At 46.3% G+C, this 24,119-nt stretch overlaps 1 protein-coding gene across 1 annotated transcript in view; it reads right to left on the bottom strand.

The window, feature by feature from the left end:
• Positions 1-24,006, bottom strand: part of LOC130874161 (maestro heat-like repeat-containing protein family member 7) — a 34,304-nt gene extending 10,298 nt beyond the window's left edge. The window contains exons 1-12 of the mRNA XM_057769143.1: positions 23,950-24,006; positions 22,476-22,560; positions 19,781-19,845; positions 19,324-19,446; positions 19,129-19,208; positions 18,639-18,768; positions 17,403-17,489; positions 11,461-11,568; positions 10,854-10,989; positions 9,680-9,768; positions 8,244-8,393; positions 6,595-6,749 (exon numbers count right to left, since the gene is read on the bottom strand). Coding sequence (XP_057625126.1) covers positions 6,595-6,749; positions 8,244-8,393; positions 9,680-9,768; positions 10,854-10,989; positions 11,461-11,568; positions 17,403-17,489; positions 18,639-18,768; positions 19,129-19,208; positions 19,324-19,446; positions 19,781-19,845; positions 22,476-22,560; positions 23,950-24,006 — 1,265 coding nt within the window. The remainder of the gene's footprint in view (positions 1-6,594; positions 6,750-8,243; positions 8,394-9,679; positions 9,769-10,853; positions 10,990-11,460; positions 11,569-17,402; positions 17,490-18,638; positions 18,769-19,128; positions 19,209-19,323; positions 19,447-19,780; positions 19,846-22,475; positions 22,561-23,949) is intronic.
• Positions 24,007-24,119: the final 113 nt, after the last annotated feature.

Raw genomic sequence — 24,119 nt, 5'->3', positions numbered from 1 at the left:
CTGCAGAGACTTTCACAGACATCTTTGTTTTCACCTAGCATATCTCTGCAGAGATATGCAATCTGGATCTGACAAAATCACAAGCAAAACAAAAGTAAATGTCTAAAATAATTATTTTCTATAAATAATAAAGTGGGGGGGGGTTGGTTTTGTTCTTTTGATTTTCTGAGACAGGATTTCGCTGTCCTGGCTGTCCTGGAGCTCACTCTGTAGGCTTCTGCTGACCTTGAACTCCAAGATTCTCCTGCCTCTGCCTTCCAAGTGCTGGGCTTAAAGGTATTACTATTGCCCTACAATCAAGTTTTAATCAACTCCATTTAATATCCTCCTGAAGTCACCTAGGACTTTGTGAAACATCAGAAGAGCCAGGAGTAATGAATGGCGCACACCTTTAATCCCAGCACTTAGGACGCAGAGGCAGGTGGATCTCTGTGAGTTCAAGCCTAGCCTGGTCTACAGAGTGAGTTCTGGGATAGCCAGTATAGACTCTATCTCAAAAAAGGAAAAGAAAAAAGAAAGAAAGAAAGAAAGAAAGAAAGAAAGAAAGAAAGAAAGAAAGAAAGAAAGAAAGAAAGAAAAGAAAAGAAGGCATAAATGGGGGGAAAAGATAAGAAACAAAGAAAGATATCCAGGCATGGTTCAGCAGGTGAAGGCGCTCACCCCAACCTGACCAGCTGATTTCTATCACTAGGGCCCACGATGTGAAGGAAAAAAACTAACTCCTGCAATCATGCAAGTTGTCGTCTGGCCTACACCCCCCACACCCCCCCATACATCGCATTCACGCACAGCACACACATGCACACACATACACACATGCTCACACACACTAAAAATATTTTTCAAAAAGAGAATTTCACTGCTGGCAACGTGGCATGACATGCGCTCTAGGGGCAAAGGCAGAGTGAAGAATGGCCATTCTCTGACGGAGGGCAATTAGGCTGACCGCTCCTTCCTAACAGCACCCGCGGACAGCAGGAGACGAGAGGTCAGGCCTTCCAAGGTTGGACAACAACAAAACCTCAATCTACAAGTTCACAGGAAGTCTCTTGTTTAAGGAAGACGGCCTGAATGAACAAATGGATGGGCTGATGGGCAGATTCTTACTGATGATAAACTAAAGGGCAGCCTTCGAGGGAGGAGAAAACCTGTTTCACAAGGGAAGCATGGGATGCGGAGAAGGGAAGGCACCTCCCCATAGATCTAAACATGGTGTCGGAATAAGAATGTTGCAACTGGAGCTGGGCGATGGTGGCCTTTAATCCCAGCACTCGGGAGGCAGAGGCAGGCGGATCTCTGGGAGTTCGAGACCAGCTTGGTCTAGAGAGTTAGTTCCAGGACAGGCTCCAAAGCCACAGAGAAACCCTGTCTCGAAAAACCAAAAAAAAAAAAAAGAATGTTGCAACTGTCCCATAATAACAACAAAAACCCTGACGACAAATGACTGGGTAAGGCAAAGTGTGGGACAAAATTGCATAATGAAATATTATAAAATTATAGACAATCCAAGGGGCCAATACCCAGCTCTAACAAAATGGATGAAACCTAGCAACACAATATCAAGAATTTAACAGATTAAGTAAATATAAATACATTCACACATAAATGGTTTACTAACACATTTTAACCAGTCTTGTATAATAATTTTGCATGTAGTAAAAAACATTTATTTTTTATATTTATTCAAAATACAACAAAATTCACAACTGTATCTTACTAATCCATAAGCATTAAAAATCTAAACCTTAAAAGGAGGTTTTAAAATTATTCTTCCCAGTCATTATTTAAAAAGAAGAAATTGAACAAAATATTTAATACTTGGAGACTAAATTGTTAAAGATCTGTACTGGTACATCATTGGATATTTGGTGAAGTTTAAAGTTGATTTCTTGTTTTCTGTTTTTGTTTGTCTGTTGTAATGAGCAGTATAAAATAGAAACTCCTTTCCCATGATAAGAACATTTATTAGAAATTAGTAATAAGCAATTTTAGTTTCTGTTGCCCACCAAGAATGAGCAGCCCACCCTAGCCTAGCTCTCCCACTGATTAGAACAACAGACACTTGAAAACACAGGACTTCCGTCACCCCTTTCTCCGTGATTGACAGCTACACAGAAAGATCAATGAGGATACAGTGCCTCGAATAATACTATCAACTATCTCAATCTAATTTCCAAAACTTGAATTTGATTATATCCTGAAAGATTAATAAAAACAGGCAGGTTGGAGACTGAAGCCAAAATGCAGAAATCCACTGAGTAAGATCCCGATTTTGTTTTTCCTCTTTTATCTCCCAACTTCGACCTACAGATGACCCCAGAGCAAAACTGTGCACCAGACACAGGGAACAGACCCTCTGGGTGAAATTCCGTCCCCCTCCCGTCCCCCCCGTTCCCCAGCAGTGGGAAAATGGGGCTCTGTGAGTCAGACAGTGTGTGAGTAGATCTTTGTTCTTTTCAAATCCTTCTCGGTGACTCTGGAGGAGCTGCAGACGCTGGAACACAGAGACATGTGACTTGGTGGGTAGGGGAAGGGAGACATCTCTACTGTTGTTGGGGGCCTGGTTTATTATTTTAACTTGGGTCTGAGGTGCTAGGGTCAACTATCAGGGCCTTGGACAAACCTTGTAAGGCCTCCGCTGCTGGTCCGCAGCCTAGTACCTCCCTGTTGTTGTCCTTGTCCCCTGGCTCATTTTTGGCCCTGATAACTGTGCTATGTATCAACAAAGGGAGTTTAAAAGACTTGGAAGGGATCCTTCAAAGGCAGTAAATGAAGGATTTCCCCAGTTCTGTGTGCAAACCAACAGAACCTCACCGACACCCTCAAGTACTCGGGTAGAGAGAAAGACTCAAGGAATCTTGAGACAAAGGAAACCATGTGGGGAAGGGACAGGAGTGTCAGCCTAGATTTTGTATCCAGTGAAAATAATCTTTTAAGATGAAGATACAATAGGAAACAATCTCAAATGAATGAAAACTAAGGGAAGTTATTACCCAAAGATATGCTCTTGGTGAGTTTTATCTTTTTTTTTTTTATTTTTTATTTTATTTTTTGGTTTTTTCGAGATAGGGTTTCTCTGTAGTTTTAGAGCCTGTCCTGGAACTCCCTTTGTAGACCAGGCTGGCCTCGAACTCACAGAGATCCACCTGCCTCTGCCTCCCGAGTGCTGGGATTAAAGGCGTGTGCCACCAACGCCCGGCTCTTGGTGAATTTTAATAAAAAGATTTTAGCTGAGGAGAAATTTTATTATAGTGAAGTAGGCACTTCAATAATAAAAAGCAACAGAAATAGCAAATATTTGAGTAACTGTAATGGGTCATTTTCTCCACTTAGTTTAAAAATATACATAACTGCCAGGTGGTGGTGGCGCACACCTTTAATCCCAGCACTCGGGAGGCAGAACAAGCGGATTGTTGTGTGTTTGAAGTCAGCCTGGTCTGCAGAGTGAGTTCCAGGATAGCCAAGGTTACACAGAGAAACCCTATCTCAGAAAACCAAACCAATGAAAGAAGTATACAAGATTGTTGAAAAGGAAAACAGTAACTATCGGCAGTTTGTTCAGTATATGTAAGTGTGAGGTGAATGACAGCTATCATATGAAGGAAAGCAAAGGGGGTTCCTCTATCTTCCTTCCCTAAAGTTATAGATATTAGCTATTAGACTGAGTAAATTCATAATTGTCTAGTAAGTTAAAGGTAAAATCTGATCCAATGAGTGTGTAAAGAAAAATGGAGCCAGGTGGTGGTGGCACACGCCTGTAATCCCAGCACTCAGGAGGCAGAGAGAGGTGGATCTCTACATTTGAGCCTAGCCTAGTCTACAGAGCGAGTTCCATGGTAGGCTCCAAATGCTACACAGAGTAACTCTGTCTTGAAAAGCAAAAACAAAAAAATGAAAGAAAGAAAAGAGAAATGGAATATATGAGAGAATTCAAATAATTAAAAAGATGAAGAAAAGGAGACTATAATAGACAAAACAGAGAGACAGAAGACAAATCACAAGGAGCATAAATCCAAATAAACCATTAATTACATTAATTGTAAATGGTCTAAACATATAAATTAAAAGGCATGAATTTGCCAGGCGGTGGTGGTGCACGCCTTTAATCCCAGCACTCAGGAGGCAGAGGCAGGCGGATCTCTGTGAGTTCGAGGCCAGCCTGGTCTACAAGAGCTAGTTCCAGGACAGGCACCAAAAGCTACGGAGAAACCCTGTCTCGAAAATCAAAAAAAAAAAAAAAAAAAGGCATTAATTTTTAGATTGGATGAAAACACATGGTCTAGCTTTGTGGTAAAGTGTTTACCCGACATGCATGAGGCTCTTGGGTGGATCCCCACGACCACAAAACAAAAGGAATAATACAAATACATACAACAGCCAAATATCTCAAAGATTTAGCTATATTCTAAATAAAAGAAACTTATTTTAGATATATTAGCTACAATAAAAAAAAGAAGAGCAAAGACCTTTAGTTCATAAGGTACAATTTGTTACATTAACAGGATGAAAAAGAAAAATTACACAATCACTTTAATAGATGCAATAAAATTTTTAACTAAATTTAATATGCATTTGTGATAAACACTCTTATCAAACTACAAATATAAAGAAACTTTCTTTTTTACTTTTAAAAATACTTAATTTTTTAATTTTTGTTGGGGGTTGGAGAGATGGCTCAGAGGTCTAGGGCAAATACTGCTCTAGAAGAGGACCCAAGCTCAGTTCCCAGCACTCACATCAGACAGCATCACGACCACCTACAAGTCCAGTTTCAGGGGATCTGACACCCTTTTCTGGCTCCTATGGGCATTATACTCATGTGCACAAACTCACATACAGACATGTACAGATATATATAGAACTAAAACTACTTAAAAATAAAGGTGTGGGAGTGTGTATGTGTGTGTGTGTGTGTATGTGTGTGTTAAAAGACAATTTACAGAACTGAGGAAGTGATTCAGTAGTTAAAAACGCTGGTTGCTCTTCCAGAATACCTGGGATCGATCCCCAGAGCCCACGTAGCAGCTCACAACCATCTGAATTCTAGTTCCGGGGAATCCAACACCTTCTCCTGGCCTTTGCTGGTACCAGGCATGCAAACTGTGCCCAGACATACATGCAGACAAAACACCCATACTCAAAAACTAAACTAAATTTTAAAAAGACAACTTGCAGGAATCTGTTTTTCCTTACGCCATGTGGGCCCCAGGGTTTGAACTCGGGTCATCAGACTTGGGGGCAGAACTTTCACTTGCTAAACCATCCACATATTATATGGTTGTAGATACAGAACACTCTAGAAAGGCAGACTAGTGGGTGCCAGCAACTGAGGGTTCAGGAAGGGGCTGGTCCCAGAAATTGAGAACGGGTAGCCATGGACATGCCATCATGGTTGTGGTGATGATTGCTGTGACCAGACTTTTAGAGAATCCATCTAACTATATGTTTAAAAAGTGAATTTGCTACATCTATGCTAACTTTTTGTTTGTTTTTGAGACAGGGTTTCTCTGTATAATAGTCCTGGCTGTCCTGGAACTCCCTCTGTAGACCAGGCTGACCTCGAACTCACAGAGATCCATCTGCCTCTGCCTCTGGAGTGCTGGGATTAAAGGCGTGTGCCACCAACTTTAATTTTTTTTTATTTAAAAAAGAAAACTATAATACAGTATAGCCTTACAATATAAGATTAAGAAGCCATTAAACTTCTACTTATTAAATGGTCATAATTTAGCAAACTTTGAGATAAAACAGTAAATGAAAAAGCACACAAATTGGAAAATATAGTATGGGCTTAACTATACATATATTATATATAATGTTTGTTATATATAATATAACATAGCATGCATTATATACATAGTTTTAAAAAAACACTGCTTTCAGAAGGTAGACAAATCATAAATTATACCCAAACGATAACAGAAGGTTCTATTGACTGATATTTAAAACATTATTTTTTTTTTTGCCTTCTCTAAATTATACATGCTTCCAATATTTTCTGCAATAAGAGCTAGGTGTGGTGGCACACACCTTTGATCCCAGAACTCGGAAGGCAGAGGCAGGTGGGTCTCTGTGAGTTTGAGGCCAGCCTGGTCTACAGAGTAAGTTCCAGGACAGCCAAAGATACACAGAGAAACCTGGTCTCAAAAACAAACAAACAAACAAACAAAAAGATTTTCTGCAGTATGGCAGACAACTCTTAGAGTCACTCTGCTCCAAATAAATAAGAAGATATTCAATCTTGAGTAGATTTTTTGAGAATAAGCTGGGGCTGAGGAGATGCATTTGGAACTCCAGCCTCCTTACAAAGTGGCATGCAGCGTCACCCGTCCATAACCCCAGCACCAGGGAGGCAGAGGGTCAAGTCCCTGGGGCTGAACTGGTGAGCTCCAGATTCAGTAAGAAACCTTGTCTCTGAAAAGTAAGATGCAATGTGGCTGAGGAAGATTCCTGGCCTCACCCCTGGCCTCTGCACACACGTGTGCACATCTACACACACCTGCAGCCACATTTGAACATGTGCATGCACACGCAGACATCCTGTTAAGAGGACAACTAGCAGCCTGTAAATGTGTAGCTGAGGGGACGGGTAACCTCTGTGACGGGTCCTCTGTCTTGTACAGCGTCAGGATGACCTCGTCTGTGTGAGACTGGACCAGCAAGTGGAAGGTCTTCCTTATGGTACTCTGGGCAGCTTTATCGGTGACTCTGTCTATGTGGAAGCAAATTAACTGGATGATTTCTGGCACCTGAAAGAACAGGGGGGCGGGGAATTGGTTGTTTTGAGAGTGGGAATCACCATTTGAAATGGGGCTGCAGACAGCATAGCCCAGTGTCAGGCCCGAGCACACCCGTCTGCGGCACTCCGCCCTGGCCAGCCACTCCCAGAGGACTGTGGACCTGTGGCCTCTAGACCTTCAGAGGGGCAGATAGCATGCAGCCATGGAGGGCCATACTGGGTCTGGAAAACATGGCACGAAGAATGAAGGAAAATGACTTGGGAAGTGGAAGACAGGGCTGTAGGACAAGGTGTTGCCTCGCTGGAGAGGGAGGGGCTGGCTAGCTCTTCTGTTTACTGGCGTATGGAGCAGAGGCTGCTTCGTGTTGCGTGGCATGGGCTCTGAAGCTTTGGATTTGAAAGATGCTTCCAAAGTTATCTTTGTGACTTAGAGGATGATTTTTATCTTCCCTGCGTTTTCTATCCTCACTTAGAAAACAAAAGGGGTGATTTTATCTCCCTCAGCGTCAGAGTTAGCACACCTGCGCGGACTGGAACAGCGATTCTCAGCCTGTGCTGTGAGACCCCTTGGCGACTGAATGACCCCTTCACAGGGGTCACAGATCTGATATCCTGCATAACAGGATATTGACATCACTATTTGTAACAGAAGTAAGATTACAGTTATGAGGTAGCAACGAAAATAATGTTATAGCTGGGGGTCAGCACAGCATGAGGAACTGTACTAAAAGGGTCGCAGCATTGGGAAGGTTGAGAACTGCTGTCATGCACAAAGTCCAGAAACTTCGATCTCCAAGGCTTATGGCCTCTTTGAGCCTTTCTTATTTTATATTAATTGTGCACACGTGCAGTGACTGTGGAGGCTAAAAGCAAAGGATCCCCTGGAGCTGGAATTACAGAAATGAGCTGCCGGATACGGGAGCTGGGAACCGAACTTGGGTCCTCTGGAAGAGCAGAACTTGCTCTTAACCTCTGAACTCTCCGTCCAGTCTGATTTTAATTATTTTTAAGGAAGTAGTTTGCAAATAAAAAGCTATGTCTAAAGTAACAAAAACCTGTCTAGGTTGGAGTTTGGGTATAACATGGTGTGTTCTCGTCCCTGGCTTATGCCATGAACCAAGGCTGCAATAACTTGGTGTAATGGGAGAAAATTGACAAAAGATGGCGAGCTGCTTCTTCGTGGGATGCCGAACTGAACACAAGCCAGGGGCCAATACAGAACTACATTTTGAGAGCTGTGTCTAAGAGGGTGACAAGTGTCTTTACCCTCTTTCCTTGCGTGGCTGGCTCTAAGGTACATTAGTCCCATTCGATTCTGCATCACTCCCTCATTCTTCCCCACAAAAATGCCTTTCGCACTACTGCAAAAACAGCTCACCATATAGACTTTTCCCTTCCGGGTTAAGGCACTTGGGATTCCTTACACTCAAGTGGATAGGAAATAGATCAAGACTCCCCAAACAGGACAGAAAGATATCGAAGCAGTGTGTCCACCAGCGCCTACCTTGGCAACTTCTGCAAGAGGGTACTTCAGAATGATCTTTAATGTCTTAGAGGCTGCTAAGACATTATTTGCGCTGCCGCTGGTCATGGCCTCCATGGCCACCATGATCACATCGGCTCTCTCTACAGGGGTCAGGTATTTCCTGAAGAACTGAAAGAAGAACGGGACTCTCCATTCCAGCATCCGCTCGAAGACTGCCCCAAAACCTCAGGCATCCACAGAGACCCATCAGACAGGCTTCCGTTAGGAGGCAGCCTAGGGAGCATCTCTGATTTGAGGTCAACTCTAAAGCGTTACCAACACTGATGTCCCCAAGCAAGAGCAATAGTTTAGACAATGTGACACAGAGGATGATACCAAAGGCCTTTTTATTTCTAAACTTGAAATGCAGTTAGGTGAGCCCACTGGAAACATGTTCTAGTGACTGTACAGCATTGCCAAGGAAAATCCAGGCCTGCCACACATAGGATCTGCAAACATGAAGCCCATTGGGGTCAAGCAATACTGGTGCTAACTCTGTGTGTGGCTCCATTGCTGGGATCTAGGGAGGACTGGATAAAATGATGCTCGATATCTTTGCCTTCTGTGTACTCACCGTCGTCCAGGGTTAGGACAGAGGGGAGATGGTGTGGAGGAAAATGCTAAGAGTGGCTGTGGCAGGGCGCTGAAGCTAGCCTGGAAGACTGAAAAGACTTCCTGGAGTACAGTACCGAGGAAAACGGGGACGAAGTTCCAGAAATGAGGCAGAATGTTTGACTGCTGTGTCTTTCATGGAAGATTGGAGCCAGCAGGAAGAGGAGACTGAGTAAGGACAAGGCAGGGCAGGTAAGGCAAGAACCAGACCATCAAGGTCCTGGGGGACCACCTGAGGAGGTTCAGACTTCAGAGAAAGCCAGTGGAGAGTTTGTGCGCAGTTTGAAGGTTTGTGTTTTAGAAACGTTTTTTCTACCTATACGTGGAGAAGACATGGCAGAAAGATGACTGAAATGGAGCCTTCGGTAAGAGGCTACTGTACAGACCAGGCAAGAAGTGATGGGGACTCAGAACGGTGGCGTGGGGCTGCGGCAGGATGGGCAGGTTGAAGAGCTAGCTACTCAGGAGGCAGAGCAGTCAGATGTGGTGTGGCATTGGACATGGAGAGGGAGGGACAGAAGGAACAAAGGTCACATCCTGGATAGCTGCCTGAGGCCATCAGGGTTAGCTGAGCCTGGAGACACCAGCCCTGCTTTCTAAACCCCCTGGTGACCTCAAACTTCACACAGCTAAGTGTCACTAGAACGCACCTTACACCTTTAGCCTCCTGTCCCTGAGAACTTAGATTTGTAAGCACTTCTGTTTGTTGCAGTTATGACTTCTATAATCCACGACCCAAACCCCCTCTGACCTACTAGCCCTCCCCCTCTGGGCATCCCATGCACGGAGGGCATCTGGGTTACCAGTGTGAGGTTCTGCATGTTGGCCATCCAGTTGCCACGGAAATGCTTCTGTAAGTCCTTCAGGATCATCTCTGTCTTCGGTCTGACACCTCCAATCCAAAAGGAGCAAATAAGGGGCTAAGCCTCATCAGAGGAAAAGGAACCCACACTCCCATCTCTCCTCCAGGTCTCTGAGAGCAATAGAGACAAACGGATTAAACAGCACTGGCCCCAAAGAAGAGAGGGGGTTCTCTAGCATTTAAGTGAAAGGTGAAGGGAGGATGTGGGCTGGGACTCAAGCTGGCCCCTATTTCTGGACTTGAGTCACCCCCCATTGAATCACAAGAAACTGCCTTTAGTGAGGTTTACAAATCCCTTGGTACCTCTGTGATCATGACTGTTTGATATAGAACAGCCAGCCCGAGCTAGTGGGAGCCCACGGACTCTGGACAGACAGCTGGGGAACCTGCATGGGACCAAACTAGACCCTCTGAATGTGGGTGACAGTTGTGTGGCTTGATCTGTTGTGGGTGGGATGGCTGGCAGTCACACCAGAACTTATCCCAGATGTATGAGCTGGCTTTTTGGAGCCCATTCCCTGGGGTGGGATGCCTTGCTCAGCCTTGGTACGGAGGGAGGGACTTGGTCCTGCCGCAAGTTGGTATCCCAGACCTTGTTGACTCTCCAAGGAAGGCCATACCCACTCTGAGGAGTGGATGGAGGTGGGAAGGAGATGGAGTTATGGGGCAGGAGAAAGGGAGGGAGGCAGAACTGGGGTTGGTATATAAAATTAAAAGTAAACTTTTTAATTAAAAAATATGGAAAGAAAAATATCCCCACATTTGTTCCTCCAAGAAAAGATGCTTACTTTCCTAGTGTTACAAATACGGTTGGGAGGGGACAACTAGAAAATATTGAGGTACCAAGTGGACCCCCATAAGTAAGCTTAGCTGCCCCCTCACAAGAATGTCATTGAAAAGGATATAGTATCAGGGATGGGGCTGGCATTTATCCAAGTAAAGTTTCTAGGTTTGATCAACTGATCAGCTGGCCTCCTTGCATCATGGCATATCCGGGCCCCTCTCAGATGTGCCCGCTAGAGGGCCCAGCTTTGGGGGTACGTCTGAAGCAATGCAGGTCTCCACCAGCTCGGTGGGTCCAGCTGCAGGCGTCCACCCAAGTGCTGCCCACTTACTTCTCTGAAGCACAAGGATGGTGAACAAGTAATACAGGGCCTCCAGCGCTCCTGAGCTGACATCCTGGTTGGGATCCAGGCAGAAGATGCTGAAGGTCCCGATCAGCCTCCCGATTATGGAGAACGATACCATGTGCTGACGGGAAGCAGAAACGGTCACCGCATCATCCCGAGGCAGCTTCTCTCCCTGAAGGTCCCCCACCCCAAATTTCTCCTTCCTTCCATATTCTTCTGTGTGCCTCTGTGTGCCCCATGCCTCCCTACCCCACACTGTCCTGGCCAAGGAAAGCATCCCTAGCCAACAATGAGGAAAGGAACAGATAAAGCCCTGAAACACCTTACCCAGTGGGCACTGAGTCTCCATCGGTTGTCTAGGCCAAGGACCCCAACCAGGCTTATTGGAGCTTATTAGGTCCAGGAGAAACCAAAGAACAAATCAAGTCTCTTGGTCCTCAAGGACAGAAATACAATGAAGCAGAAAAGTGGGACATACTCTGTCTACCTGCCCTCCAGTGGCTCCCGCAGAAGCCGGGTTCAACCAGAGGCCCTGTACAAAGACGCAAGGCCTACTGGGTCTTCCTTGCCACGAGCGACCTCAAATACTCACTGATAGTTCCGAGAAATTGCAAATAAACCTCAGCAGTCGGGAGATAGTGCCCAAGGCTCGGGTCTGTTCGTGCACTTTGTCGGTCATCATTAACCAAGGTAAGATGATCTGCGGATAGGACAGAGAGACGCATCAACGCGGCCGTGGAGCAGCACTGCCTTCCTCGCCAGAAAAGACCGACAGAGGACTCTACAGCAGTCACTGAGGAGCACCGCGACGCCGTGAACTTGGAAAGGCGAGTTCTCGTTCATTCAATCGGTTCTGAGCCTCTTCACCTGGGCGATAGTTCCAGGGAGAGCAAGGCGCAGCTTCGAGGGCCAGGAAGAGCAGAGGAAATGGAAGACACATCACCCCCCACCCGCTAAGTCAGAGAAGTGTTCTCTGAAGGGTGAATTCAGAGCCAGTGGTTGCTACGGCTTGATAATAATGTGCTTCCAGTCAGGGCTCTGTGGACAAGAACTCACAGCATCCTCCCGCAGTCCTGTGGGGTGGGATTTTTTATCGATGTTTTAGGTCGAGGTCCCGCCAATGAAGAGGGTCTTTTGTCCTGCTTGGAGCTTACTTTTGGAAAGTGGGTCTGGAGTCAGAGCCGAGGAACAGGAACCTTTCTCCCTATCATTGTCATTTAGTTTTTAAAAAGGGGGATAGACTGGGTGGTGGCAGTGCATGCAGTTAATTCCACCACACAGTTCCTGTGTGTAATTGAGAAGCAGGGGCAGGTGGATCTCTGAGTTAGAGGCCAGCCTGGTCTCCAGAGTGAATTTACGACAGCCAGAGCTACACAGAGAAACTCAAAAAACCAAAAATAGGGGCTGGAGAGATGGCTCAGAGGTTAAGAGCACTAGCTGCTCTTCCAGAGGTCCTGAGTTCAATTCCCAGCAACCACATGGTGGCTCACAACCATCTGTCATGAGATCTGGCACTGTATCCTGGAAAGTGTATATATAATAAATAAATAAATTTAAAAAAAAAAAAACCAAAAATAAATAAGTTAATTAAATTAAAAATAAAAATAAACAGGAAAAATCAAGGGCTGAGAGAGAGAGGAGAGAGAGGGAGAGAGAGAGGGAGGAGAGAGAGAGAGAGAGAGAGAGAGAGAGAGAGAGAGAGAGAATGGAGGATGGGCTGGAACTGTGGCTCAGTGATACAGCATTTGCCTGAGGACCTGGATTCAATTCTTAGCATTAGAGAGAAATGGAGGGAGGAGGATGACAGAGACAGAGACAGAGACAGAGAGAGACAGAGACAGAGAGAGAGACAGAGATAAGAGAGAGACCAAGAGAGGGAGAGGGGGTGGGCGAGGGAAAGGGATGGAGAGGATGAGAATGAGAGACAGAGAGAGAGAAAGAGAGAGAGAGAGAGAGAGAGAGAGAGAGAGAGAGAGAGAGAGAGAACTACCCATACCTGGTATCCAATACAAATTCAGACTTGTAATAGATGTATACTTAAAAATCTACAATTCAGCTGGGCTGGGCAGCTCACACCGGTACCCTAGCATTCAGGAGACAGAGGCAGGAGGGCTGCTGTGAGCGCAAGACAAGCCTGAGCTCTGAATCCTAGCCAATAGGAAGGAAGCTTCCAGGCCAGTGCCTGCTTTATTTCTTCACGCCCAGTGACTCAAGTATACAGTGTTTTCCCACTAGGGTCTTACCCTCGAGTTCTGCTGGGCAGTCACGGGCAAGAGAAGTTGCCTGCATGGTTTGAAGGATTCATGAAGTACTCTTGACCGATATCTTTTTTTTTTTTTTTTTTTTTTTGGTTTTTCGAGACAGGGTTTCTCTGTGGCTTTGGAGCCTGTCCTGGAACTAGCTCTTGTAGACCAGGCTGGTCTCGAACTCACAGAGATCCACCTACCTCTGCCTCCCAAGTGCTGGGATTAAAGGCATGCACCACCACCGCCCGGCATCTTGACCGATATCTTAAAGGGAGGTAACTCACACCTGGAGCTGGGCTTTTTAAAGTTTGATAGCCCATGGTATCTGATAGAGGCATTATCCCTCTGTTTAGGGAAACTCCATTCTAAATTCTTTATATATGGTTTTTAGGTAGCTTTTTCCTTCCAGTGATCTTTAGTGTTATTCTATAGTTCAGAGTCAAATTAAAACAAATTACGATGCAGTATGTTACCATAATTTTATACAAAAAATTCTAAATGAAGTGGTAAATATAAACCAAATTTTGTTGCATATAAAATAACTCACGGATTAAAGAAAAGTCTGATGTTAAATGGAATAAAGGTAGTGCTTACCTCAGGGCGAGCCCCCACCCAGCTAAGCTTTCAATTTGTGAAAAGGAATTAAAGAGAAGTTTAGGTCCTGGTATGTTGGTACACACCTTTAATCTCAGCACCCAGGAGACTAAACCAAGAAGATTTCAGAATTCAAGGCCATCCTGGTCCACAAACCAAGTTCCAGAAGAGTCAAGCTTAGGCAGTGAAGGAAACCATTAAACCCAGGAAGCTAGTGAAGATGTTATTGAATGAGAGGACCATGTTCCAGCCCCACTAGGCAGCAGAACTTGACAGCTTAGGCTACATGATTCTGCTTTAGAGTAAAGGACAGAAGAAAGGGGCTATGAAATCTCCCTCTGATATTATGAAAAGTCACTGAGGCCAGGCATATGTCAGAAGTGTGTCTATGTGAAGCTGTGAAGGTGAAGCCTGGACCACCTTGGAGACCCAAAATGTTGGAGATGCCAGGGCCATGAAATACCTGCCAAGCAAAGCTGCTAACAGGGACTGGAACCAGCCCAAGAGAGAGAAGTGTGTTACAGTCAACAAAACTGGAAGGAGTTGGAGATCTGAAGAGTGTTTTGACATCATGAAGATGCAGAGTTTGGATTTTACCCAGCTGGTTTTAGGTCTCGTGTTGGTCCAGCATTTCCTCACTATTCTCCCTTCCCTATGTTTTGGAATAGTAATGTATATCCTGTGCATTGTATATTAGAAGTATGTGATCTGTTTTTCCATTTTGATTTTACAGGGAATTACAGTTAAGAAATTGCACTTCTTTAATCCCAGCACTCGGGAGGCAGAGGCAGGCAGATCTCTGTGAATTCAAGGCCAGCCTGGTCTACAGAGTGAGTTCCAGGACAGCCAAGACTCTTACACAGAGAAACCCTGTCTTGAAAAACCAACAACAACAACAATAAAAAGAGACTGCTGAGTCTCAGAATAGACTTTGAACTTTGGACTTTTAAACAAGTTTGAGGCTGTTATAGACTGTGGGAACTTTTGAAACTGAACTAAATGCATTTTGGTTTATGTTGCTGCTACAGTCCTATGGGGGTCAGGGAGAGGAAAGGGGTGGTTTGAATAGGAATGGCCCCCACAAACTCCTGTGTTTGAATGCTTGGTCCATGGGGAGTGGCACTATTAGGAGGCGTGGCCTTGTTGGAGGAAATGTGTCACTGTTTGGGCGGGCTTTGAGGTCTCAGAAGTTCAAGTCTAGTGGCTCACAGTCTCCTTCTACTGCCTGTGGATCAGGATGTAAAAGTCCTCAGCACCTTCTCCAGCACCAGGCCTATTTGCATGCTGCCTTGTTTCCCACCGTGATGATAACGGACTAAACCTCTGAAACCGTACGCCCCAATTGAATGTTTTCCCTTATAACAGTTGCCATGGTCATGCCGTCTCTTCACAGCAACAGAAACCCTAACTGAGAGCGGTCCATACTCCTAGGAATGCAGGATATGTGGTCTCCACTGACCGTCTATTGTAGACAGGCAAGGCTTCCAGCGGTGGGTCTGGGTTGCATTCAATTGAGTTGCTGACCAAGGGAGTCCCATAGAAATCCCCCCCAAACAACCCAGGCTGCTGCTAAGACAGAGGGTTGCCCTCCACAAATTGATGGTGGGGTCCATTGTCATGGGAACATCTACAGAGCTCATTGAACACATAGATGTCGAGCCGTCACCCCTATATTCTAGTCTCTTTGGTGCAGGAAGGTGTTCTGGAAGAAAAACGTGGACACCAACCCAGCCACAAGACCTTTGACCCCCAATCTGTCCTGCCTATAAAATATGCTGTCAATGGTGGCACAGAACTTGTGGGAGTGGCTGACATATGTCTGATTTTATCTAAGGTCCATTTCATGGGAAGGAACCCATACCAGCACTGCTAGGATAACCAGGAACCAGAGACTAGATAGCCCAGAGACCTGGTAAAACCAAGCACTACTGGAAAAAAAAAAGTATTAATCAAATGACTCCTAATGCTTTTCTATTGTACTCATAGACCAGTGCCTTTTACAGCGTCATCAGAGGGGTCACCCCAGTAGATGCAGACACACACAGCCAGACATCATATGGAAAATCATATGGAAAGAGTCTGAATTGGAGATCTCCCTCCCCTCAGAGCTCAGGGAATCTTGAGGAAGAGGAAACAGAAAAATTCTCAGAATCAGAGGGGATGGAGGACACCAGGAGAACATGGCCCTTTGAATCAAGTAAGCAAGGTGCATCTGAGCTCACAGAGACTGAACAGCGGCACAGGGCCTATGCAGGCCTACACCAGGTCCTCTATGTATATACCACAGCTATTAGCTTAATATTTTTATGGGACTCCTGACTATGAGAAAGTGGGTTTCTGGCTCTTATGTCTGCTCTCTTCCTCCTGTCAGGTTGCCATGTCCAGCTTAGATATGAAAGTTTATAACTTTCCCTTATCATACCCTATTTTGTCGTGTTTGTTGCTGTCGCTTAGAAGCCTGTTATTTTCTAATGAGCAACAGAAAGGGAGTGGATCCAGAGGAAAGGGGAAGGAGGTGTGGAGGAACTAGGGAAAGTAGAGAGAAGGGAAACTATAATCAGGGTATATTGTATGAGAAAAGAATCTATTTTCAATTAGCAAAAGAGAGAAAAATGTAGACAGTTATTTTGACAAAAATAATATTAAAATAACAAAATAGTCCATTTTTTATGAGAAGTTGGAAACTTTTGCATGGTGCTGTTTTATTTTCTTTTGTTATATATAGTTAAAACAAAGTCTCGCTATTTAGCCCAGGTTGGCCTCAAACTCATTGCAATCCTCCTGCTTCTGCACTTCAGTGCTGTGTTTATAGACATATGCACTATGCCCGGCACCATTTTTCTTTGGAGAACAAGAAGCCTAGTAATGAATGCTGAGGACTTCACCACGGCTGGAACTAGAGCTCAGTGCCCAGCCCCCCCCCCCCCGAACTCCAAGAATAACAGGGCTTTGTTATCGCACTCACAATGAGGTGTCTATAAAGCATGGAAATACCTCTCAGCAAACATGCCAGCCACAGTCCATTCCAGAGCACTCTGTCCCTCCCCACACACAAGCCAATGCTTCCTGCAGACAGCCCTCGTCAAGACCGCCTTCCGCGCTACCTGCACACTCTTATCTCTATTTGTGATGTTACAGAATTTCGGGCAAAATGTCTTAGTCCAGTCAGTAACCACTTTGGTCATGAACATTATTTCCAGGGAACCCTTGGCTAATTTCCTAATTCAAATTCATTCTCAGGAAGTGAAAGTTAGTCAAAACTAAGACTATTTGAAGTCAACTAAAGAAAAACGAAAGTACTTGGTAACGCTTTGAGTCTGCTGGAGGTACTTCTCATCAGGAAATAGAAGACCAGCCTATGGGGGAACACTGATCTCCGTCACAAAGCAGTGAAAACACACTAAGAAGATTCATGTAAGCTGGACAAAAATAACATAAATATGGGCGCTGCTAATGTCTCAACATGCCCTAGTTCTAGACAAAAAAGGCTCCGCAGCCTGATGACTGTGGTCTCCAAATGCCCCCCTCAGAGTGTCTTGAGGCAGACACAGGACTGCATCCTCCAGTGATGTTTATACATGGCGGGGCTGGAGAATCTCTGACCTAGAGTAGCGCTGGACTGTTGTACTTCTCCTGCCTTGCCCTGCATTCGTACAAAAAACAGCGTGGGGTTCTGGTTTCTACAGTCACCTACCTCTATGAAGTTTTGCAATATAAGCATGTTGGGGCTCCTTTGTTCCAACACAAGAGCGTGTAGCATGTCATCCAAGGCCTGGATTGTCTGAGGATCAAGGAGATATGGGATATATCATAGGATGACTTCCGTGTGGCGCGCTCAGCTTCCTGAGAGCACCCCCTCCGTCTTTCCTACAGGATGAAGGAGCAGGGGGCCAGTGTGGTTCTGTTGTCCGTGCAACTGCTCACACACCAGTTACACTCAGGTTTTCCTTAGTGGTGAGCTTTCTCAGTGAGTTTACTAAAGGTGGGGGCAGGCCCATCTCAGTTTGTAGCCAATAGTAAAGTACAGGCTGTAGACACTTCTTGCCAACTAAGATAGCCTACTGGGATTCTCAGTGTTAGCTAGTCATGCTCCCAGTTTATGGAGACTTCTGTGTTTTATCTTTGCAATTTTGGGTGCCAAGCAAGTGATTTACCACTGAGCTATAGCCCCTGTCCAGATTTTAAAACCAAATATTATTGGGAAAACTTGGCAGTCCTTTCGCCAATTATTCTATATAATCTGCGGGTTTTATTGCTAGTCTAAGACTAAGGCTGTCATGTGGACTTTCAAGAAGAAGGGATGTGGGTGATGACCATTCCTTGGGAAGCCCGGAATGATAGCAAGCAGAATGGAGGCCATGGGGTCCTGAGGGAGGGATCAGAGCAGGAAGAAGGCCAGGAAGGCAAGCAAATAGAAGGTGATCCCCAAAACAAAGTCACCCCCATGGAGATCTTCAGCAAGAGACAATAATGGTGCTTGCCTTGTAGAATAGTCTTTTCCGGTGTGTGACTTCTGCTTGTGCTACCTTTGTTTAACGCTGTGAAGCTGTGCTACTGTGCCTGTCTAAATCACCTGATGGTCCTACTGAAGAGCTGAACGGCCAATAGTGAGGCAAGGGCAAAGCTAGCAGTGAGGTTGGCAGGCAGAGGGAATAAAGAAGAGAACCAAGGAGGAGGAGCAAGAAAAGGAGGAGAGAGGATGCTAGGGCCAGGCCAGCCAGCCATGGAGTAAGAGTGAAGGTAAGATATACAGAAATAAGAAAGATAAAACCTCAGAGGGAAAAGGTAGTTAGGATAATTTAGGTTAAGAAAAGCTGGCTAGAAGCAAGCCAAGCTAAGACCTGGCAGTTATAAATGATTCCATGTGATTTATTTGAGTGCTGGGTGGTGGGTCCCCCAAAAGAGCCACAAAACCAACCACCACCATTACCTGGAGGTAGAGACTAGCGCTGTCCTTTCGGTCTATACTGGGCATGATGGGCGGCAGGGAGAAGATGCTGGTGATGCTCACATTGACCAGGTCCAGCTTCTGGCATAAGTGGAAAGGTGGCTTCACCTGGCTTGGAGGAGAAGCGAACAACAAGGGACTTTGGGGGGCCTGCGTGAGGCTGAGGGATATTTTCAGAACCCTCTGAGGGAAGCTGCTCTGCTATTCTCTGAGGTACAAACCATGGACCACTTTTCAGTGACTCCTTGTCAGGGTAGGGGAACACTGACTGGGGAGGCTTCCTACACTCGATGCCCTAATAGATTTCCAATTGGTCCCCCTGGTCCCAGGACGCAAGCAGATGAAGTGGCAACTATAGACTTTGCCACTTTTAGCCTCCAGCCAAGTTCCCAAACTTTGCCTGTCTTCCCAACCCAAATGTCCTCAGGACCAGAATCCCCAGGGGCTGGGAGAGAGTCTGTGGGAAAGGAACCTCAGGGCCACAATGCAGAGCATGGCTTGCTGACGCACACCGCTATCCAAGGTATCGGTGGGTTCTTGCTGGATGAATGTCTAGAAGGATCAGGGAAAAAAAAAAAATTTACCTCAGAGAGGGTCACCAGTCTTGGGTTGAAGGACTGCCACCTTCAACCCAGAGTGACCAACTAAGAGTTATGTTCTTTCTCACCTCAATTTTCTTGGCCAGAAGCGTTTTGGGATAGTAGTTATTCATGTTGCCATTTGCCTGGTAACGCACAACACTGCACAGAGTTGCCACTGCATTCAGGAAATTCAGCTTCTCTAAATGGGACTAAAGCAGAAGACAAAACCAGTCTCGGAGCACACCATGAGACCTGCACTCCACACTGCCCAGTCTCAACCAGACTGACGTATTGGTTATGCCCCGGGCTAGACAGCACTGACATTTCCAGCCTCTGTAGCCTTCTAGGGACAGGAGGGCAGAGTTTACAAGGAAGGTCCTTTAAAGAGAAGGGTGCCGCCGCCTTGTCTAGTGGCCTGGCCTCCAAGAGCCCCTAGCGAGCTGGCATTCTGGTGGCCTCAGGAACAGGGCTAAGGAAAGATGGACCTTCAGATTTTTCCCCTTTGCTCCTCAGTTCTTAGAGAGTCGTAGAGAATTTTCTTACCATCTCGCCTGGTTCCATAAAGTCCAGAATTAGCTGATAGGCTTCTTTTTCTGATTGGCACAATCCTGAAAAGGGGGGTGTCATTGAAGGAGGTTAGCTGATTTCATCAGGTGGGCTAGGAAGGACAGACTCTCCTCTCCTCCCCCTCCACTGAGAAGACCAGAAAACCACCAAGGTGCAGCGTGGGCATGCACAGCGCCTCTCACAGGTCTTTCACTTAGACTTACAGTTCTCACTTAGATTTTGTGCATCAGATGTGGACACTGGTTCGAGAATGATTAGGAAGGGAGAAGCCTTTAAGTCACTCTCAGCGTTCCACAGATTTCTGGGGACTGTCCCACACTGCCTTTGAAAGTCCTGTTTATGGCTGGGCAAGGGTTGCACACACCTTTAATCCCAGCACTCAGGAGGCAGAGACAGATGGATCTCTGTGAGTTCAAGGCCAACCTCGTCTACAAGAGCTAGTTACAGGACAGGCTCCAAAGCTATAGAAAAATCCTGTCAAGAAAGAAAGAAAGAAAGAAAGAAAGAAAGAAAGAAAGAAAGAAAGAAAGAAAGAAAGAAAGAAAGAAAGAAAGAGGGAGGGAGGGAGGGAGGGAGGGAGGGAGGGAGGGAGGGAAGGAGGGAAGGAAGAAGAAAGAAGGAAGAAAGACAGAAATTCTTGGTTGTGAATGGACTTTGAGTCTCAAGTCGGCCTCGGGAGTCTTTCCTATGGACCTGGGGAGATGACTATAACCTAAAGGGCCTGCCGCAATGAAAGGTGAAGACAGTGTTTAGGAGAGAGGCTGGGAAGAGTCCAGAGGGATAAGGATGAAGGCTATGGCAGTGTATGGCCCCAAAGCAGCACAGATAAGGGGCCTGAGCTCAGGCCTCTGCTGTTCTTCCACATCGCCCTACAGACACACACACACACACACACACACACACACACACACACACGATCCCAGGCGGGGCTTGAAGGCACAGCATGGCTCTTCCGTTCACTCGCCTGCAGCCTGCAGCAAAGGAAGCTCTCAAATTCGTTTCCTCAGTTGTGCAATGGGGAAGATGGACCTTCATGTTGTGGGGTTCAATGAACTAATAAAGGCAGAGGGATCTTCAGTAAATTAGTGCCTCCCACCCCGACCCGGCCCAGGACTGTCGAGCATGCCTGTAATCCTAGCATCTGGAAGGTAGAGACAGAACCAGGAGTTCAAGGTTATCCTCGGCCAGTATTGCATGTAAGGCCAGGCTGGGCCTTCAGAGGGATGAGTTGAGAGATTGAAACCACAGCCCCGAGAGACAAATGGTAGCATAGCAAGGGAGGGGGCAGCAGTAAGCTGTCAGATCCAGAATCTAGTTTTGATGATCAGCAGAGACAGATGACGGACGTGATGTGAGTGTGGAAGTTAGGATTGGGATTCGGTGGTAGGGCACTTGCTCAACATGCCGAAGGACCTGGGTTCAACTCCTCAGGAAAACTACAAAACACAATTTAATTAGGCATAGTGGCACACACCTGTCATCCAAGCACTTGGGAGACACATGCAGATGATCTTGGATTTGAGGGCACCCCGGGCTATATAGGTTGAGATTTAAGCCTGCCTGGCCTGTAGAGTAAAATCCTGTCTCAAAAAGTGAAAATAGATACCAGAGCTAACAAAATTCAAACAAAGAGCTGTGGTGGCGCACACGTGTGATTCTAGTGCTCGAGAGGCTGAGGCAGAAAGATCAGTGCAAACGTGATGCCAGCTTCCTCTACAGAATGAACTCCAATGCAGCCAGTGCCATGGTACATGGTACCACATAGCAAGACTCTGGTTTGGGGGGGGGGGAACAAAACAAAAACAAGCAACAGATTAAATTCTGGCCTGAGAAACTAGAAGGATTGGGTTGCTGTTTGTTGACCTGAGATCTGGAAATGGCAGGAAGGACAGAGTTCAGCTGGAGCATGGACCATGCTGATTCTGAGATGTCTACTGGGCATCGTAGAGCAGATATCAATAGACTTTCAGATAAGACATGGTGTTGCATCCCTGTAATCCTAGCTAATCAGGAGGCCGAGGCAGGCAACTCACAAGCTTGAGTAATGTAGCAAGACTCTGTCTAGAAGGAGAAGAGGAGGAAGGGGAGGGAGGAGGAGGGTAGAGGAGGGAAGGGGAAAAAAGAGAAGACCGACAGAATAAGAGCAGTAGAGGTGCGAGCCACCAAGGCTGAGAGAGTGAGTTTGATCTTCTAGACCCACGCTGGTGGAGAGAACCTACTCCTGTAAGTTATCTTTTGACCTCCACATGTGTGCCCTAGCATGTATGCACATTGTACACAGCACGCACACACGCACTAAAGGAATAAAGGACACTTAAACTGAAAAATACTGGTGGTGTCGGAACTTGGACTTTGGACACTACAGGTGTCTGTTAGAGGTTGATGGCCTGCACTACAGCTCCCCTGAACATCTAGTTGTCTTTAGGTGAGCTATGGCCAAGATCTTAGACAATGTCAGTGCCCAGCTCGAGGCCTCCCAGGGAGGCAAGCTTGCGAAAGGGGCAGACCTGTAAAGACGAGAGCTGTGGGGGTGGAGGTAGCCGGCAGTAAGCGGACATGTGCCCTGGGAGGGGCGTCTCCAGCAAGGGCCAGGCAATCATCCTCATCCTCACCGACTTCCAAACGGTGGCAGTAAGATGAGAGATACCCGGGCCTGGAGAAAGCTGCTCACCTGAGAAGCATGGCTTCAAGAAGAAATCGTAAGTCGACGGATGAAACGCTACTCGGCTCAGATTCTTCTCGAGGTGTCGATTCGTCTGAGCACCCAGGATAGAACCCAATAGTTTGTGATGGGACTAGCAGTCAGGCCTGATATGAGCTGGGTCTTCTTGGGGAGTCAGGGTTAGTATAGGGGGAGGTTGCAGGAGACAGCCTGACTATTTACAGGAAAAGGATGGGGTTGGAGGATGGTGGTTCAATAGCAGAGCGCTGCCGTTAGCCTTAGTGTACACTGAGGCTCTAAACGTATCCACGGCATGAGGGCAGAGTGCAGAAAACGGGAGAATAACTACAGGAAAAGAACCAACCCAAGATGCTGCCCATGCTGGGTCCCCTTTGTCAGCTTCCTGCTTCATCTGCTCCCTCAGGGGAAGGGGCACAACCCCCAGGTGCACAGCCCCCTGAAGGGTCCTGATTACTTATGATTTGTATAGGCACCTGTTCCATCCAAGGATCTCCCCGGGGTGATGGCAGACTCAAGTTGGATCTCAGGGAAGTCTCCATCTATGGCTCTGGGTGTCTTAAGGCCAAATCCCAAAGCTGCTCTGAACAGAGAGGCTTCATTCCTGTTCCCTGGGATTCATCATCCCACTTCTGCCCTCTGGTGGGGAGGCTAAGTGCTCCACACACCTGCCCTTCCCAAACATGGCACAGCAGAAGGAGCCTGTGGATTGAAAGGAACTGCTGCCTGACCAGGTCTTCACACTGGCACATTTCATGGTTGGCTGTTGAGGAAAAACTTCATTTTTTTTTAACCCTTCCCCTTTAACTTGCCTTGCCTCCTGCACAGATTATCTCAGCAGAGCCCTCTGATATTGGCTCAAATTTTTCCTGGAGTTAGGGGTGGAGGCTGGAGAGATGGCTCAACAGTTAAGAACATTGACTGATCTTCTGAAAAACCTAGGTTCCATTACCAACACCCTCACAGTAACTCCAGTTCCAGGGAACCTGATGCCCTCTTCTGGCTGAAGTGGGTACTGCACACACATAGTGCACATACAGTCAAAACACCCACACACATTAAAAAAAAAGTCTAAAAATATATTTCCTTGGCTTAACAGATAATGAGTGGCTAAAATACAAAATTGAATACTCTCCTAACGTGTGAAACCCTGGGTTCCATCCACAATGCAGCAAAGAAAAGTTCAAACTCACCACAAAATAAGTTAAATCCAAAATCAAGTCCCTACTGCCCACAGCTAAAAGTTAAATGGATGCTCAGATCTGAGATTAGGATGCCCACAGCTTCTCTCTACAGGCTCTGGAACTACCTTCTCTCCCTGCCTAGCCCCCAGTATAAAGTAACCCCCAGGCCTAAAAGAAGTCAGGCCCTTGAAGGTCAGATGCCCACAGTCCCTAGGCTGGGCACCCAGGGCAGAGCTGCAGTCACACCTGCATAACCACCTGCCTGCCCCTTTGTGACCTACCTCTTCCTTGACTGTGGACAGGGACAGGCAAAACAGAGACCCCTTTACTTGACACATGCTACCTCAGACTCAGACCACAAGCGTCCCCAGAAACTGGAGTCATAGGGGGCAGTCTGCTCCCAGTTCCTGAGCACCCCAACAGGGCCCAAAGAAAGCTGCAGTCTCCCACC

This window comes from Chionomys nivalis, chromosome 5 (assembly GCF_950005125.1).
Source record: "Chionomys nivalis chromosome 5, mChiNiv1.1, whole genome shotgun sequence".
Lineage (NCBI taxonomy): Eukaryota > Metazoa > Chordata > Mammalia > Rodentia > Cricetidae > Chionomys > Chionomys nivalis.
The sequence above is the reverse complement of the archived record's forward strand: the minus strand, read 5'-3'. Positions and strand labels throughout refer to the sequence as shown.